The sequence below is a fragment of the Venturia canescens genome, chromosome 6, assembly GCF_019457755.1.
Source record: "Venturia canescens isolate UGA chromosome 6, ASM1945775v1, whole genome shotgun sequence".
Classification (NCBI taxonomy): Eukaryota; Metazoa; Arthropoda; class Insecta; order Hymenoptera; family Ichneumonidae; genus Venturia; species Venturia canescens.
Genome location: NC_057426.1, coordinates 640,621 through 655,166, shown reverse-complemented (window position 1 = coordinate 655,166; position 14,546 = coordinate 640,621). Strand labels below are relative to the sequence as shown.

General features: G+C 42.1%; 2 protein-coding genes across 5 annotated transcripts in view; one reads left to right on the top strand and one right to left on the bottom strand.

The window, feature by feature from the left end:
* Positions 1-14,546, top strand: part of sano (serrano) — a 125,214-nt gene that overhangs the window by 76,317 nt on the left and 34,351 nt on the right. The gene's annotated exons all lie outside the window — the stretch shown is intronic.
* Positions 1,124-4,295, bottom strand: LOC122412311 (chitinase-3-like protein 1). Its single transcript, XM_043421778.1, has 4 exons — positions 4,145-4,295; positions 2,107-2,762; positions 1,716-2,005; positions 1,124-1,575 (listed from the first exon to the last, which is right to left on the bottom strand). Exons 1-4 carry the CDS (start codon positions 4,293-4,295, stop codon positions 1,164-1,166), a joined length of 1,509 nt encoding a protein of 502 aa, XP_043277713.1. The 3' UTR covers positions 1,124-1,163.

Genomic DNA, 14,546 nt, shown 5'->3' with positions numbered 1-14,546 from the left:
ACTCGTCCCAAGTCACACATCTTCTACTATATCCTATCCCTTTCCCATTTCTATACCTTCGGAACAGAGAATTTTGCTTTGAAAATCTGCCAACGGCAATTCACACGATTGCTCGACCATTCAGAGTTGCCATGCTCTCCTTTTTCCTGTTGAAAATCGATCAGATTGAACAAAGATATGTAGACCTGGACAAATACAAGCTCACATACCATTGCTGAATCGTTTTATTTTCTTCTTCTTTTTTTTTATCTTTTTTTTCACAATACATCCCATTAACGTGCGAGGTCCATCAGGATGGAGCTCGTCATCATTTAAACTTTAACGAAAAAAACTCAACCGTGACTCATCTCCATGATCGTAGTTTTAACGATTCTTTTTTTGAAAATCTATCTCCGTTTGCCCTCAGAATCACTTCCACCCTGGAACTGAAAATTTTTCCAAACCCCGATTCTTCACAGTGCCCTTCGAGAAAAAGGATTGTTCAAACGGTACCTCCTGCTCGTCCACCTCACGTTTAAACGTGTCGGGCTTCTCCGATAGAGCATACGTGACGGAGATGATGCGCATTGATACAATTCACCAGATTCTCGCTAGGTATACTCGATGCACGTGTGTGCTCTCCTGCTGAGGAAGACTATACACACATAGTGCACCCTTCGGTGGAAACCAGTGATAGAGAACTTCCGGAGAACTTACTCCAGCTCAACGTGTAAAATACCTCGTAGATTATATACGGCTTTCTTATCGGGATTAGAGTCAATCTCTCGCACTGCTTTCTGCAATATTCACCTGCATAACACGGAGGCAATCCTATCTTATCGCCTTTTAAATTGGAAGAACATTCGGACAGTTAATTTTTGCAACAAGCTTTCATTGCTTCCTTTTCCCGCATAACATTTTCAGATCCACTGATTTCATTGCAAAATATAAACGCCTAGTCAATAGCCGATAACTGTTGTAGTTCCGAAACTTTTCTCGCTTGGCGTCCAATTGATCAGCAGAAAAGAAGCAACTTGTTATCATTTTTTTACATTTTAATATAGAATTGTCCGACTGCCAAAATCGTTGAGAAAAAACTTAAGCGAGACTAAGAGTATAAGCAAAATGTTATTATTTAGCTCAAGAGTGTGGCAACAGCTTCTTGGAAACAGGATTCAATAGTTTTAAGACCAATCACAAAAGCCAGACTCTTTGTTGAAACACAAATTCTTGGTAGGACAGCTGGCTGGATATTTGATAAAGTTTCCAATGCCGTCAGCAACACAGTAGAAAAATTGATTGCAGTTAGTAGGGTCAGGGAAGGCTCCGGCAGCCGTGCATTCCGCATCATTTTCAGCGTATGTGGGATTTTGGGGCTCCTCCACTGGCATAGCTGTTCCTTCATTGGTGGGTTCTAGCGACGCTTCAGCTCGAGGATCGGTAACTGACTCTCCATTACGGAGAACGGCATTAAGAGTTTTGAGCAGGGGATATTTGATACCGCAATTGCCCTTGAAGTCGTCAGTATCGATGGACCATACCATCGCACCACCAAGACCCATTTTGTTAACGAACTCAGCCTTCTCCGTCATAGATCTGTTGTTTGAAAACAAGAGACATTTAATTGTATTGTTTCTTATTGAGATTTTCAATGTGTCTAGCAGCTGGCCAGTCCTGTTCGGTCATAGGCTGCTTCTTATTATCATCGCGTTAGCAATAAAACAATTGCTACTTACTTGACATTGTCGAAGCTGACCCATTGGTTGGCGTGGTAAGCGTAAGGCACCCTTCTCTCTACATCGAATTTGACCTGCCATCCGCTATTCTTGATTAATTCGCAAATTTCGTTGTATCCGAGTAGACCACCCTCGCCGGTATAAATCCCTTTCGCGCCCGGTCCTGATGAAACGGAGTCAACTGCATTGCTACCAGAATTGATGGTGAATGATCGGCCATACAGGGGCGTACCAAGAATTAATTTCTCTTTGGGCGTTCCTTGCGATAGCCAATACTTGACAATGACATCCTGCGGGAATGAGCGTCATAATGAATCAGTTAGTATTTTGGCATTTATAGATGTATTGGTAGTTCGTAAAATCAGTGGCTATTGATTGCGGGTATACTAACGATATTCCGTTTGGCAGCATCGCCAATTTCAGAAGAGGCAGAGTACAGGGCTGAATGCATACCAGTTTTCCGGTCCCAATAACCGTGCAGGTCATACGTCATTAGGTTGATGAAATGGAGATACTTTGAAATTTCAGGAATATTATAAGACTTGGATGCTGAAGATTCAGCAGCCCCGACGGCTGCGCTGAGCAGGAATTTTTCACGATCGAAAGTTGCTCGCAGTTCCTTCAGCAGAGCAACAAAGTTGTCTACGTCTGCAGGGCTGGCGCCATCGCGTTGAGCGGGATATTCCCAATCCATATCCAAACCATTGAACTTATATTTTTTGATAAACGCAACTACATTTTTTACGAATTCTCCCCGCGAGCTCGGATTGGATGCCATACGCGAGAAACCTGCAGATCCTTCGGTCCAACCTCCAACCGCTACCATCGTTTTGAGCTCTGGATTTTTCTTCCGTAACTCATTAAAACGACTGAAACCATTCTTGTTCAAATCTAATTCTGGATCGAGAATTTTCACATCATTGTTAGTCACCCCGACGAAGCTGTATATCAAATGAGTACACAGACTTGGGTCGATATCTTCGATTTGGAATTTTCCATCTCCCTGACGATATGTTGACCAACTTCCGAGGTAACAAATGACTTTCTCTGAAAACAAGTATTGTTCAATGATTGCTCAAACTCTCAATTAGACGGAAAAAAGTATTAGTGGCGAGTCCTTACTGTCGTTTGATGCCCAAGTGGCCACAATCAGTCCACCAAAAATTAATAACAGTAGGAAACGCATCTGAAATGAAGAGTTCTTGTTACACTGACTGATATTCGTGTACTCGAGCGAAAAATAAAGTCTTACTTACCGCTTGACAAGGATTGTTGCTGCTATACTATTTCAACTCGAATTAAATTCTACCATATGAGCGCCAAAGTATTTATAGCTGAGTTGTTATCAGTCCAATAATAATGTGTTAAGCCACTTCCACGATTGAACGAATGCCATAAATATGAACTGGGATCATTAATTTATGGCGACAGTTGCTGCAATACCTATCACTCGGACCGGATTAAATATTGAATCTCCGAGTATGATCCCAACTTGCAATGATAAATCAATCTGAATTTTTGGGATACCAGGTAGGGTACTTGGCACGTAAATGGAAATATAGTTCAAGGCTACAGCGAGGTATCGAAATCAGAATTACGTAGGTACTTTTTACTGTTCTTTTCATTGACTGATGGAATATGGAAGAGCAAGATTGTTTAAAGCGAAAATCAATTATATTCGGGATCTATCATTCAAACTTTAATTTTAATTTTAATAAATAATCGAGGAAAAAATTATAAAAATGATTAGAGAATCATTTCCGATCGGATTGTCAGTAATGTGGCTGTCCTATTCGAGTAACGCGTGACATTTTTGACATTTTGATTGAAATTTTTTTCGTACAAATACATAAATTTCGGGCGCTGGTAAATGATGTTTAATTTTTTTTGGATGACTGGATAATAAATAATCGATGATATATGAAACGTGTCTGGAGGAGACAACCAACCGGTACGAACATATTTGTAGATAAGAGAGCACTCCTACGCTGCCCAATCACATTCAATAAATTACGTAAGCCTTCGGATATACGACTCATGGATGCGAACAGCTCACATGTCGTTTTTTTATCGTTAAATCACAAAAAAAATAAATTCGGTTGGACATTTTTATTATCGAACTCTTCACAGCAGTTCACTCAGTCAAATGGATTTTCTGAAGCGAATTCTAAATTAGTTTTAATCAGCGTTAATTTTACAGAAAAGAGTCAATATTTGTGTATAAACATATCAAGTCTGAAAAAATTAATGATAAAGGTGAGACATACTATATGGCAGCGAAATGTTCGTACAAAGATTCCGGCTTAAGGAGAGTTCAAGTCTACGTGCATAATTACTGGTCCGGTAAGTTTAGGGCTCACAAGCCAATAATCATAAACAAGATTGTCCGACATTCCTGAAGGTCATATTGATGTTTATCGGTCTCGTACTTCGAGAACGCGCTGCCGTGCAATTCCGTTTGTACATCCAAGTTAGGCTCGTTAATTTTCTGACTTGTTTTCTCAGTTGCGATAGCTCGTAATGTCGTAGAGAAACTGCGGTGAATAGTGAAACGTAAAATGTCCTTACATTGTGCAGCATTGTAAGGAGAGATATCTATACATGACTCGGAACCCATGGTATTCGTATAAAAGCTTAAAGCACGCCTCTAAAGCCTATCGCTATAGCCTACGTACTTGGCTAAAGACAATTACGACGATTCTTCGGCTTCTTAATTGGTGACAAAACTCATTGGGTACGAAATTTAACGAATAAATTGTGTTTAAATTCGGAGGATTGCTCATCCGATTCTGTCATCATCCCTTGAACCTTTCTTTTACTATCCAATAGCTGAAATAAATCTTTTACGAAAAACATGGTACTGTTGGTTGGGGTACATAATTTCTCGGGTACATACACGGTGCCGGTGGAAGATACTTGAACGGTGATACATACACGGTGACGGTAGAAGAAATTTCAAAGCTACTCGTACTAGTCGTACTTCGCTCTTATCCATGTGATTATCCTATAAGAATATCAAGGAAAAAGGATTGTCGCATGAGGATTTTCATTTTCTTCTCATTATTTATTATTCAAAACTTGCGGTGTATTTCTTGGATTATATCGAGAGCTGTGCTGCTGCAGTCCTGGTTAGTATATTAATCCAAGCGTGCAAATTCACCGTGAATCGTTTTTGCGCCATTGAGCGGTGAGTGCGGACGTCTCATATATATGAGTGCGGCACGTTATAACTATACGTGAATAGGCGTTTCCTCATCGGTGAATAGTGTGCGTGCGCGTGTAGAAAAAAACGGGTCCTAGCAGGGAATGAGAAGAGCGCAGGATCACGGGGTATCCTTGGGCATAAATTGAGACACCGGGAATCTAGTTAAAACAGGATGTTGTCGGTGCGAACAGAGTTAAAATCCACATTCGGAGAGAAAAAGGGAGAGCAAGAGAGGAAGGGGTTTGCGTGCACGCGTCTCGCACAATATACGTCGTAAACATTTACGGTGTTGCGTGCAAGGGCAGCATATCGATGTATTGGGTCCTTCTCCTTTCTCGCCGGCTCAAACCTTCTTTACAATTTCCCTTTGCTGTTGCTGCTTTCGACAAAAATTCACGAGTGTACTCACTGAATGATGCCGGGGATCAGTGCTCAGTGCTAAGAGATGAGCCATCCGAGTCAGTGACTTCTGGCTCATTGTCCTTCCCTGACGAGAGCTGAGCCCGGGTTGACTGACGAGGCTCGCTGGAAAATCATTTGCATTTCAGATATGTATATTGAGAACTTTGATAAATCATTGTCATTGAAAACGGTAAACGATCGGGAATGAATCTCCATCTCGTGTACCATGTTGGCCATTTTTTTAAACGCTCTTTTTGGAGTCTCGGTAATTTGTCTCGAGGGCCTACCATTGTATCCTTGAAATTTCAAACGAAACGAAATATTTTAAATATTCGTGTGGGCGTTGCACATACATTCCTAAGGTTGCGAATGGGTATGGGTTCGCGGTAGACGACCAGAGCCTTTGGGCCCTTCGGATGCCTCGTTTTTCATCCTTGCTTCATCCTCATTTGCCATGCGCACCGTCCTTTCTCTCTTTCTCACTCTTCGTTTTTCTGGTCTTTTATTGAAAGGATTTGAGAAAGATGAGTATCGAGAGAGGATTGAGGATCTTGTCTGGTCCTATCCGATCGATTATGGGATGCCTTGTCATCGATATATATATAATAACGTGCTGAATGAGGCGTAGCGAAGATCTTACAATCTTTAGTTTGTGAGCTTGCATGTAAAGGTAGGTTTGTCATCTCGATTATACTCATCGCTTTTTCTCAATGAGAAAGCTAAACGTTGGATATTTCAAGTGTTCGCTGTCTGGGAGAATGCCAATAATTTTCTTCACTGGGCTACGCTGAGTATATTTCAACCGCGAAAATTTTTGCGATCCTATGAAATAGACAGCGAAATAGGGAGCGACTTCGTTAAGTGGCGAGCAAGAGGGCAGCGACCTCTACCTACTGTTTTCTGCGCCAATGCCCCTCTTTGGATCCTCTATAAGAAAGCGAAGAGTGGAAAAGGAAGAGAGAGAGAGAGAAAGAGAGGTAAGCTGCGTCCAGTTTACACAGAACACTTACGAGGGCATCAGCTCCCGCGCACGACACACGAAAAAAGCCCATTTTCAAAATAAAAGCAGTCTTTGCATTATATACGTTCATTCCCTGTTACAACAGCGATCGATGATTTATTTGTATTACTACGAATCTCAACACATACAAATTCACATTTTCATAAGTGTGGTGTTTCACATTCTGTAGAATAGAAGCGTATTATAAACAAGTCAGAGCATGAAATTGAGAAAATCAACGAAATCAACATTCTTTCACATTTTTGCTTGAAACTACGTTATTCGCCGCAAATTCTGCATACGCGTATTCATAACAGAGTGAATATAATTTCTAGATTCCAGTGAAACACGATCGCGTAGCACTGATTCTGGTGCTCGAGTTTCCAAAAATAGAAATTGGCAAGCTGCTAATGAAATCGGGTAAATGAGTGAGCGAAGTTTGATATGATTGAGACGTTTGGCTTTCAAAGTGTGGACGTTAGCCACGTTAGTAACGTATGTTATCAGTTTATGGAAAATTCTGTTACATATACTCAGGTAGCTTGGTATAAAACTGGCGGGAGAGTCCAAAGGAGCTGGCGCACGGGCGAGTTCCTCGACCGCATTTTGGGACACTCCTCTGTTCGCGGTCACGAAGAGAGACGAAGCATACAAAGTCAGGATGGTATTCTCTCTGGTTTTTTTTTTTTTTTTTAATTTTATTTTTCTCTTTCCACGTACCGTGTTACTCCTTTTACTTGGTAGGCTCTTCTTCTACTGTGAGTACCGTGAGGGGGCAGCAAAGGCAGCAACGGGTGAGAGATGGAGGGAGATAGAGAGAGAGAGAGAGAGAGGGAAAGAGTAAAGGGAGAGTAAAAAGGAGAGAAGGAGAGCGAGACTCAGCCGCCGATGCTGCCGCCTCGCGTCCTTGGTCCGTGTCAGTGGCATAGACCATACAGGGCCCGTTCAAGGTCGAGCCAAGAGTCTCTCAAGCAAGCAACGGGAGAAAGAAAGAGAGAGAGAGAGAGAGAGAGAGAGAGAGAGAGAGAGAGAGAGAAAGAGAAATGCGGGAAGAACTCGCGACTGTTGCTGGTTTCTTGGTGCGCTGCGGTTTCAAGAGAGCGAAGTGTGGGCCCGCAGCCTCACGATTCAATGACGTTGGTGAAGACGACGACGTCGTCGGACGTCCTGGAGTACACTTCAGAGGACCCGCAGAGTGTCATCCTATACCCGTGAGCCTCTAAAGATTTTTCTTTCCCTCTCTCTTTCTCGCTCTCTTTGCGATGGGCAACTGTTCACGTGACCGATTTCTCTAATTATTCTTCGATTCAATGATCAATGTCTCTTCTTCTCGTTTTCTTTCAAATATTTTTCTCTTCACATCACTTTTATCGTTCTCTGTAAATAAAAATGATATTTTCACTTCAAATTCAAAAACTACCGTCAATTTCTCGAATGAGCAAACGTAATAGTTTCACTCACGGTTTCCTTTAATCTTCAATGAATCAGCTGATATATATCCGGAAGGAAATCAGATAAAAAATGATTGAACAAGAATTCATTTACAACGTGCCTGAAAGTCACGTTTTGATAATGCCTAGCAGTGATAATCATGAAATATTGAGTTGGTAACGTGACTATTTCGATTGATGTCCGAATAAACGATCACTGGTAATAATCAAGCATTTTCGGATCGTACTTGAACGTCGATTAAAGATCAAGTCAGATTGTCCGGAATATCTAAATCGGAAGGTATCTAAAAGTCTACATATATGTACGTCTTTCACTTGCGCTGCACCGATCACAACTTATTTAAACAGCCATGCCGCAGCGAAACAATACGTAGGAACAATGAATGAAAAATCGATTTCGATGGCATCTGACCTTTGGTCATTGGACAAGCGACACGATATTTCTCTTTCGGTGTCGGCTTCCTAGCTCAACGTCATTTTTCAAACGTTCCGCTAGAACTCTTTTCTTGGACAATGTTGGTTCTTTGTGGCTTCCCGATTTCCAGTACTTTCGCAGTGAAACGTCCCGAGTAGGCGTTATCGCCGTTATTCAATGCAACCATGGAAAAAATTTATTATTATATGCAACTCGCTTTTGCTCAGAAACAATTGTTAACGAAAAAAAGCTACGCGCTGGAGATACACGGAGAAAACTATTTGGAATCTTTAAAGTTTCTTCGTTCGTCGAAATTTAGGATTCTTCAATTTCAATTGCGATTTCTAAAAAAAACCGCTGTATCTCAATGAGTTAACGGTTTATTAATGAATCTCACGAGTTTAGTTTATAGAGAAACATGATGACCCCACCTGGTGACACATAAGAATAATAACCGCGGTGAGTGGTCGAGTGGGTCTGCTTAGGAGCAACGAGACAAATGCGCTATGACTATGCACAAGGCATTAATATTAATTAGAATGAGTGAATTAATAAGTCAGCTCATGTGCGTCCGGTTATCACATAGGAGAAAGAAAAAAAAATAGAAAGAGAGGAACGAAGAAAGATAATCTTTCGTGTGAACATGACCTCAGGAGTTTGCTTCTTTTTTTTAACTTCTTCTTCCACCCCCTTCTCCATCTATAATGCCAACTACCATCACGTACCAATGTGCAGTAAGAGAAAAGAGGGGGTGAGGAAGGGGAGATAAAGAATCCGTAATACGCCATGTACGAAGAGGATTGTACCATCGGTAGGTACAGTAGAGACACTACAAACTCGATGTAGTACGGTATGGCATAGAAAGGTTAAGGTGAGTTGTGTGTTACACATGCGTATCACAGTAGAATCTTAAATAATTGCGGAATTTCTTGACGAGGTTAAGAAAAAAACTGCATTGCCCCCTTTCGCCTGGCTCAATGTTAACTGAAGTAACTGAAGTATGAGCAGCTATATAGGGTAGTCTAAAGTTGCACCGAAGATTCAAGTTAAAACCCAACCAGGTATAACTTTGATAAGAAGAGTCTTTAGCTATTGGTCTCTTCGACGTGTCTCGTAGATCGATCGAATATAATGTCTCATTGCGTGGAATCATTATTGTAGCCAACGTGTTAACTTTGACTCTTTCACTGTGGTCTCTTCTGAATTCAGTAATAAGCTTATTCTGATGACTGTGAATACGAATATCGATCCACCCGATATATCTATATTTATGCAATGTTAAATACAATAGATATAAAAAAAGGCCTCTGCTGAGATTAAGTATCGCGAGGGTTCACGAGTCTCAATTACCGTTGCTTTGCGACATATTTCCCGCGAAACGATTTTTAAAGTTTTCTGCACGTTATCGGAATCCATCGAGTTCACTAACGATACCGTGGATGCGTTACGTGACTCTGTTCGACTCTCGATGCCATACAGCAAATTCGGCATCATATTTCTATCCTTTATGAAAACTCACTTAGCCGTAATCCTGAAGATTTATCATCGGTTTTCACTGTATGAAATCGTACAATGCCATAAACGGACTACCCGTTGGGAGTGCGTCTCTAATGATAGGTCGCCAGGACCTTCCAGAGTGTACTGGTCCATGGGACCACTTAATATTTATTGAATGTAACTTTAATACATGTTCCACGACGTTAGTCTGTCAAGTCCAGACCTTATAGAGGCGGTGGGGCAGCGGCAGCGGATATAGAAACCTGTCGCAGAAGCTTGGCCAAATCCCGTTCTAAATGTTGATACATTTATATGGTATTACGTTATGATTCATTTGTAAACCAGAGTACGAAGTACGTACATATTTGTCTCGTTGGCTCGACGTAACTTTATTATTCATTATTTAATATTCAGCCTGCAAGAGGCTAAGTCAGCGCAACCGTTGCTTCTGTGCTCCCGTAGTGTGTCTCATATCGTTTTAATACACATCGAACCCGCGCGTACGTACGCGAATACAAATTTAATTATATATAGATAAGTACGTTAATGCATGAATGTATTACTTGCGGAAGTGCAGTACACAGTGAGCCCGACGCAGCCCAGCGTTGAATGATTCAGAGCATGCTGGGTCGGTAAGTCGACGTACGTGCTCGCACGTGGACCCGTGTTACTATTACAAACAGTACACTGTGTATGGCATCGCGCGGTACTGGAATATACATAAAGGGTGGTTAGATATGTACCTTATCCTATAGCAAAGCACTCGTTCGTGTCTCATTATGACGTGCCGTTATATCCAAGAAGACCTTATACAACGATTAATCCAACCTGGTATGGGCCCCCTCAGTCACAGCCAAGTATATAAACGTACACGCCGTTCCGAACGACGTCACGGAGGTCAAGGAGGTTGCGCGCTCCTCTCACTCGGGAGGTCCTTATTCTCTTTCGACTGGAAGTATCGTGAACAGTTCTTGGACTCTCATGCAACACACACGAGGAACGATAGTCACCGAACGGCATAGCTTTTTACCTTCGTACCTCGCGATCCTTCAAGGTTCAATGTCAAGTTCAGGTTCAGGTTCAGGGATGAAATTCTCGTAGGGCACATAATAATAATCTCTCCTGAGAGCCATCTATCGGTATAATTACGTATAATCGACAGTACCTCTGGCAGCTTTCTCTCTCGCACCAATTAAACCAACCGAGATAACGTAGCCCGAGTCTGGGATCGGTTACTGACGGTTTTCCGACGATCTTCTGAATGGCTATCGACACAAGAGAGCGCAGATACCATACACGCGGCCCTGATACAAGGCTCACGGCATTTGAACTCGGGTAAGAAAGTGTACTCTCTTATATCTCCGTTTTGGTAGAACAATTTCAACTCTAATCGCAGTTTGATCGCATGTGTGTTCATTCCCGCGCATGTGAACATCGCTGCATCGTGAATAAACCGTGAAGCTCTCAGCCTGGTGTGATTCCATACTGTCCGTCAATCATCAAAGGTTCCGCGTTCCAAAGTCGCACGTGCTTACCTCTCGGTACTCTCTTACTCGCATGCGCTTTGCGTTTTCGTGTTCGTATATTAGATTCTCCGTGGTAATGCAATCCCTACATTTCCTGTGTATCTCCCGGTGGCGTGACTCCACTCGTGTGTGTCTCCTTTTGCCAGTATGCCCTCCTCTTAATGCGTTGGTCCCGCAGCCCCGCGCACTGCCTCTCGCTGATCGCATACCACGGACTCTCGAGTAGTCACAGAGAAAGACACACAGAGAGAGAAAGAGAGAGAGAGAGAGAGAGAGAGAGAGAGAGAGAGAGAGAGAGAGAGAGAGAGAAAGAGTCGTTTGTTAACCAGCTGCGGGACACCAGTAGTCCCAACTACCACGAGGTAGTATACGATTTTATACTATTTACATAGTATGCCAAGATCGGCTAACGCCGCATAACGTCGTCTTTGTTCAGTCTCCGGAAAATATTGTAACACAGTTTATATTTACGGACGTGTATTCCGATACTCTTTCCTCTTAGATCACACAGGGGCTTCCTTTGCCGGGGAACAACGACAGGCGTCGCGCGTTTGCTGCTCAAAGCGCAGATGCCGCTTCGTACACCCGAGCGCGAATCCTTTTTCATTTTCCTTTTTTGTGAGAATCCCAGAGGTTTTGAGTGAGACGCTAAATCCTCTCAATTCCCTCTGAATCCTGTTACTGTCGCTGCTACTTTTGTCCAACTTTTTATAAATTACGCTTTTCTCCAACATTTACCAATGATTGTTACGGAGTGTCCTGCTACGTCCTTAGATAATGGGAGTGGTTCTCGGTGAATTATCCTCCGTGTTCACGAGGTTAATTGTGATCGGAGGACCAATGTGATTTATTGGTCGTTTCCAAAAACTTACGATCTTGCGACATGCTTCTCAATATTTTTAAAATTATTCCACATAATCTATCTCGAAACATTCATTGCTAGGGGTTATGTTTGTGAATAAATCAACCATCGACATGGTACCATTGGATATCATATATCGATGGTGTACAGATTATTAACAGAAATATCCTAACGACTACTCCCAGCTAATTTCACGTGCCAATTATAATTAAAGTGATAAATTCTAACGGTTTCACATATGTGATGATTAAGGCTTGTGGTACATGATGCCACACGATGTGCATCGAGACGTTTTCAATCGGTCAATGATTTATTGATTACTTATCGCTCTCATGCATTTATGAAGTAGCTGCAACAATTAATGATGCATTTAATGTATAATAAGATGATGGGCGGTTGTAATATTGGCTTTTTGCTCATGATATCGTATCCACACCGTTGCAAACGTTTAATATCGACTCGTTTAACTCGGACAGCATAGAAGAGCTCCAACAAGTTCCAATCTTTTTTTTATCGAATGGAACAAAAAATACTGCGATACACGGAAAGAAAGAGAGGGAAAGAGAAACATATCGATTTAATGATTCAACTCACAAATCGCTTCGTGCGTAACTCGGAAAACATGGGTATACAAGAAGCAGCTTCTCTCTCTCTTACTCGATTCTTCTCGTTGCTCAACTCCAGCTTATACATAGTATATAATACAAGTACAGCAGCAAAAGAGCCAAAAAAAAGATACAGTAGCCGGGAAGAAACTGCGAGAGGTCCCTACGGAGCGTGCTTTCCTCTCCCCCTGCATACAGAAACCAGGACGGTAGAGTTCTCTACCCGTATTACGATTCGCTGGAGAAACGGAGCTGCTCTCAACGAGTTACACCGAGTCCTTGAGCACCGAGTTTGTCTATTCGCTATCTTTCGCTGGTACTGAACTTCTTCTCTCCTTCACCGATATGTTCGTCCACTCGTGTTCATGCACTTTATGAGCACTATATATGCGAACGTATAACACCCCACATGCTTATTGAACGCAAAGATACTTATATCCGACCTTCGGACGCTTTTTCTTTTTTTCTTCCCTAAGCTCTAAACGAGGCAACTCGTCAGTGATGATGGGAAAGATTGCCCACGTACGTATTTCGATTATTATCGGCGCGGGACAAATGAGGGATAAAGAGGAAGAATGAGAGAGCCTCGATTATAGATGCATCAGCGGGCGATGGGTCGTACAGCATCATAATCAATTCCCTTTTCCGTTCTCTGTCCACCGCGTCATAATAGATTATTAATTATGGGGATTTACACGATCTTTCCCTTCGTTTCGAATCCAAGGAAAAAAAACGCATTTTACCCAAGTGTTTTTAGAAATTATAAAATGATGGATGTTTCGTGTCGACCCGCTTTGCTAGGAGCTGTCAACGGGTTTTATCATTTTTTCCGGATATCAAGGGGCGATTACCTTATTCCATGAGATTCGATATTCATATTTCGTCGATATTATTCAACATTCTTGAATTTCTTATAAACATTTTGAATCTCAAGATCTCATGCAAAACTAATCAGATTTCGAAGTTTGCGTCAAGTTATGGAATATGAATTTTTTTATTCCCTCATTCACGTTGAACATCGGAAGCGATGAGTTTCCTGGTTTTTTTTTACCACAAATATGATTCCAGCTAGATGGAAGAAGGAGCTCGAAAAGGAATTAAAACGATGAATTGATACTAAGAAGTTGGTGGGTTGGGGAGCGATGCGATGTGCAGTTTGAGGCTCACTGGCATGAAAGAGCGAGAATCGAAGATAATAAGTCGAGGCAAGGAAGAGTGAGAGAATGAAAAAAAGGGGAAACCGGGCACCTTTGACCAACAAAATACTCTTCGGATGAAAGGTGCAAGAGTTCGTGTAGGAGCATAGAAACCGAAACGTTCTTCGCATTGTCGAAGCGCGAGTTCATCCAACTTTTTACATGTCTATGTACATATATATCGAACTATACACGGTGTCTCACTGAAAAGAAAAAAAATCGAATGGAATTGGAGACAGAAATTTAGGTTGAAAATACTTGTGTGAATGTACTTTCATCGGATGATGAGTTTGGGTATCGGAATGTTATCTCAAGGCTTGAACCAAATACGTTGAACGATCAGACTCAGAAGCTCGAACTGGTCTGGAATTTGGGACATGGAGCGTCTGTGTCTGGACACCCTGTATATGCGTATGATGCGGTCGGACGTACGATCGCCAGGAGGTCCGAGTGTAGCTAGTAGTCTGTATATTCATATAGCTCGTAGTATGTGCACTCGTGGTTGAGCTGGCGTCGTCGCGTCGCCGTGCTCTTTCTCGAGCCACTACAAACAGGTATCTCGTTCTCTCTCAGAGTGTGCACATCTGTGAGGGAGCTCGAAGAGGGAGGAAAAGCGATGCAGGTGGTTGAGAATGAGGAGAGAAGACAGGCGAGATGGCCGACGCGGTCGCT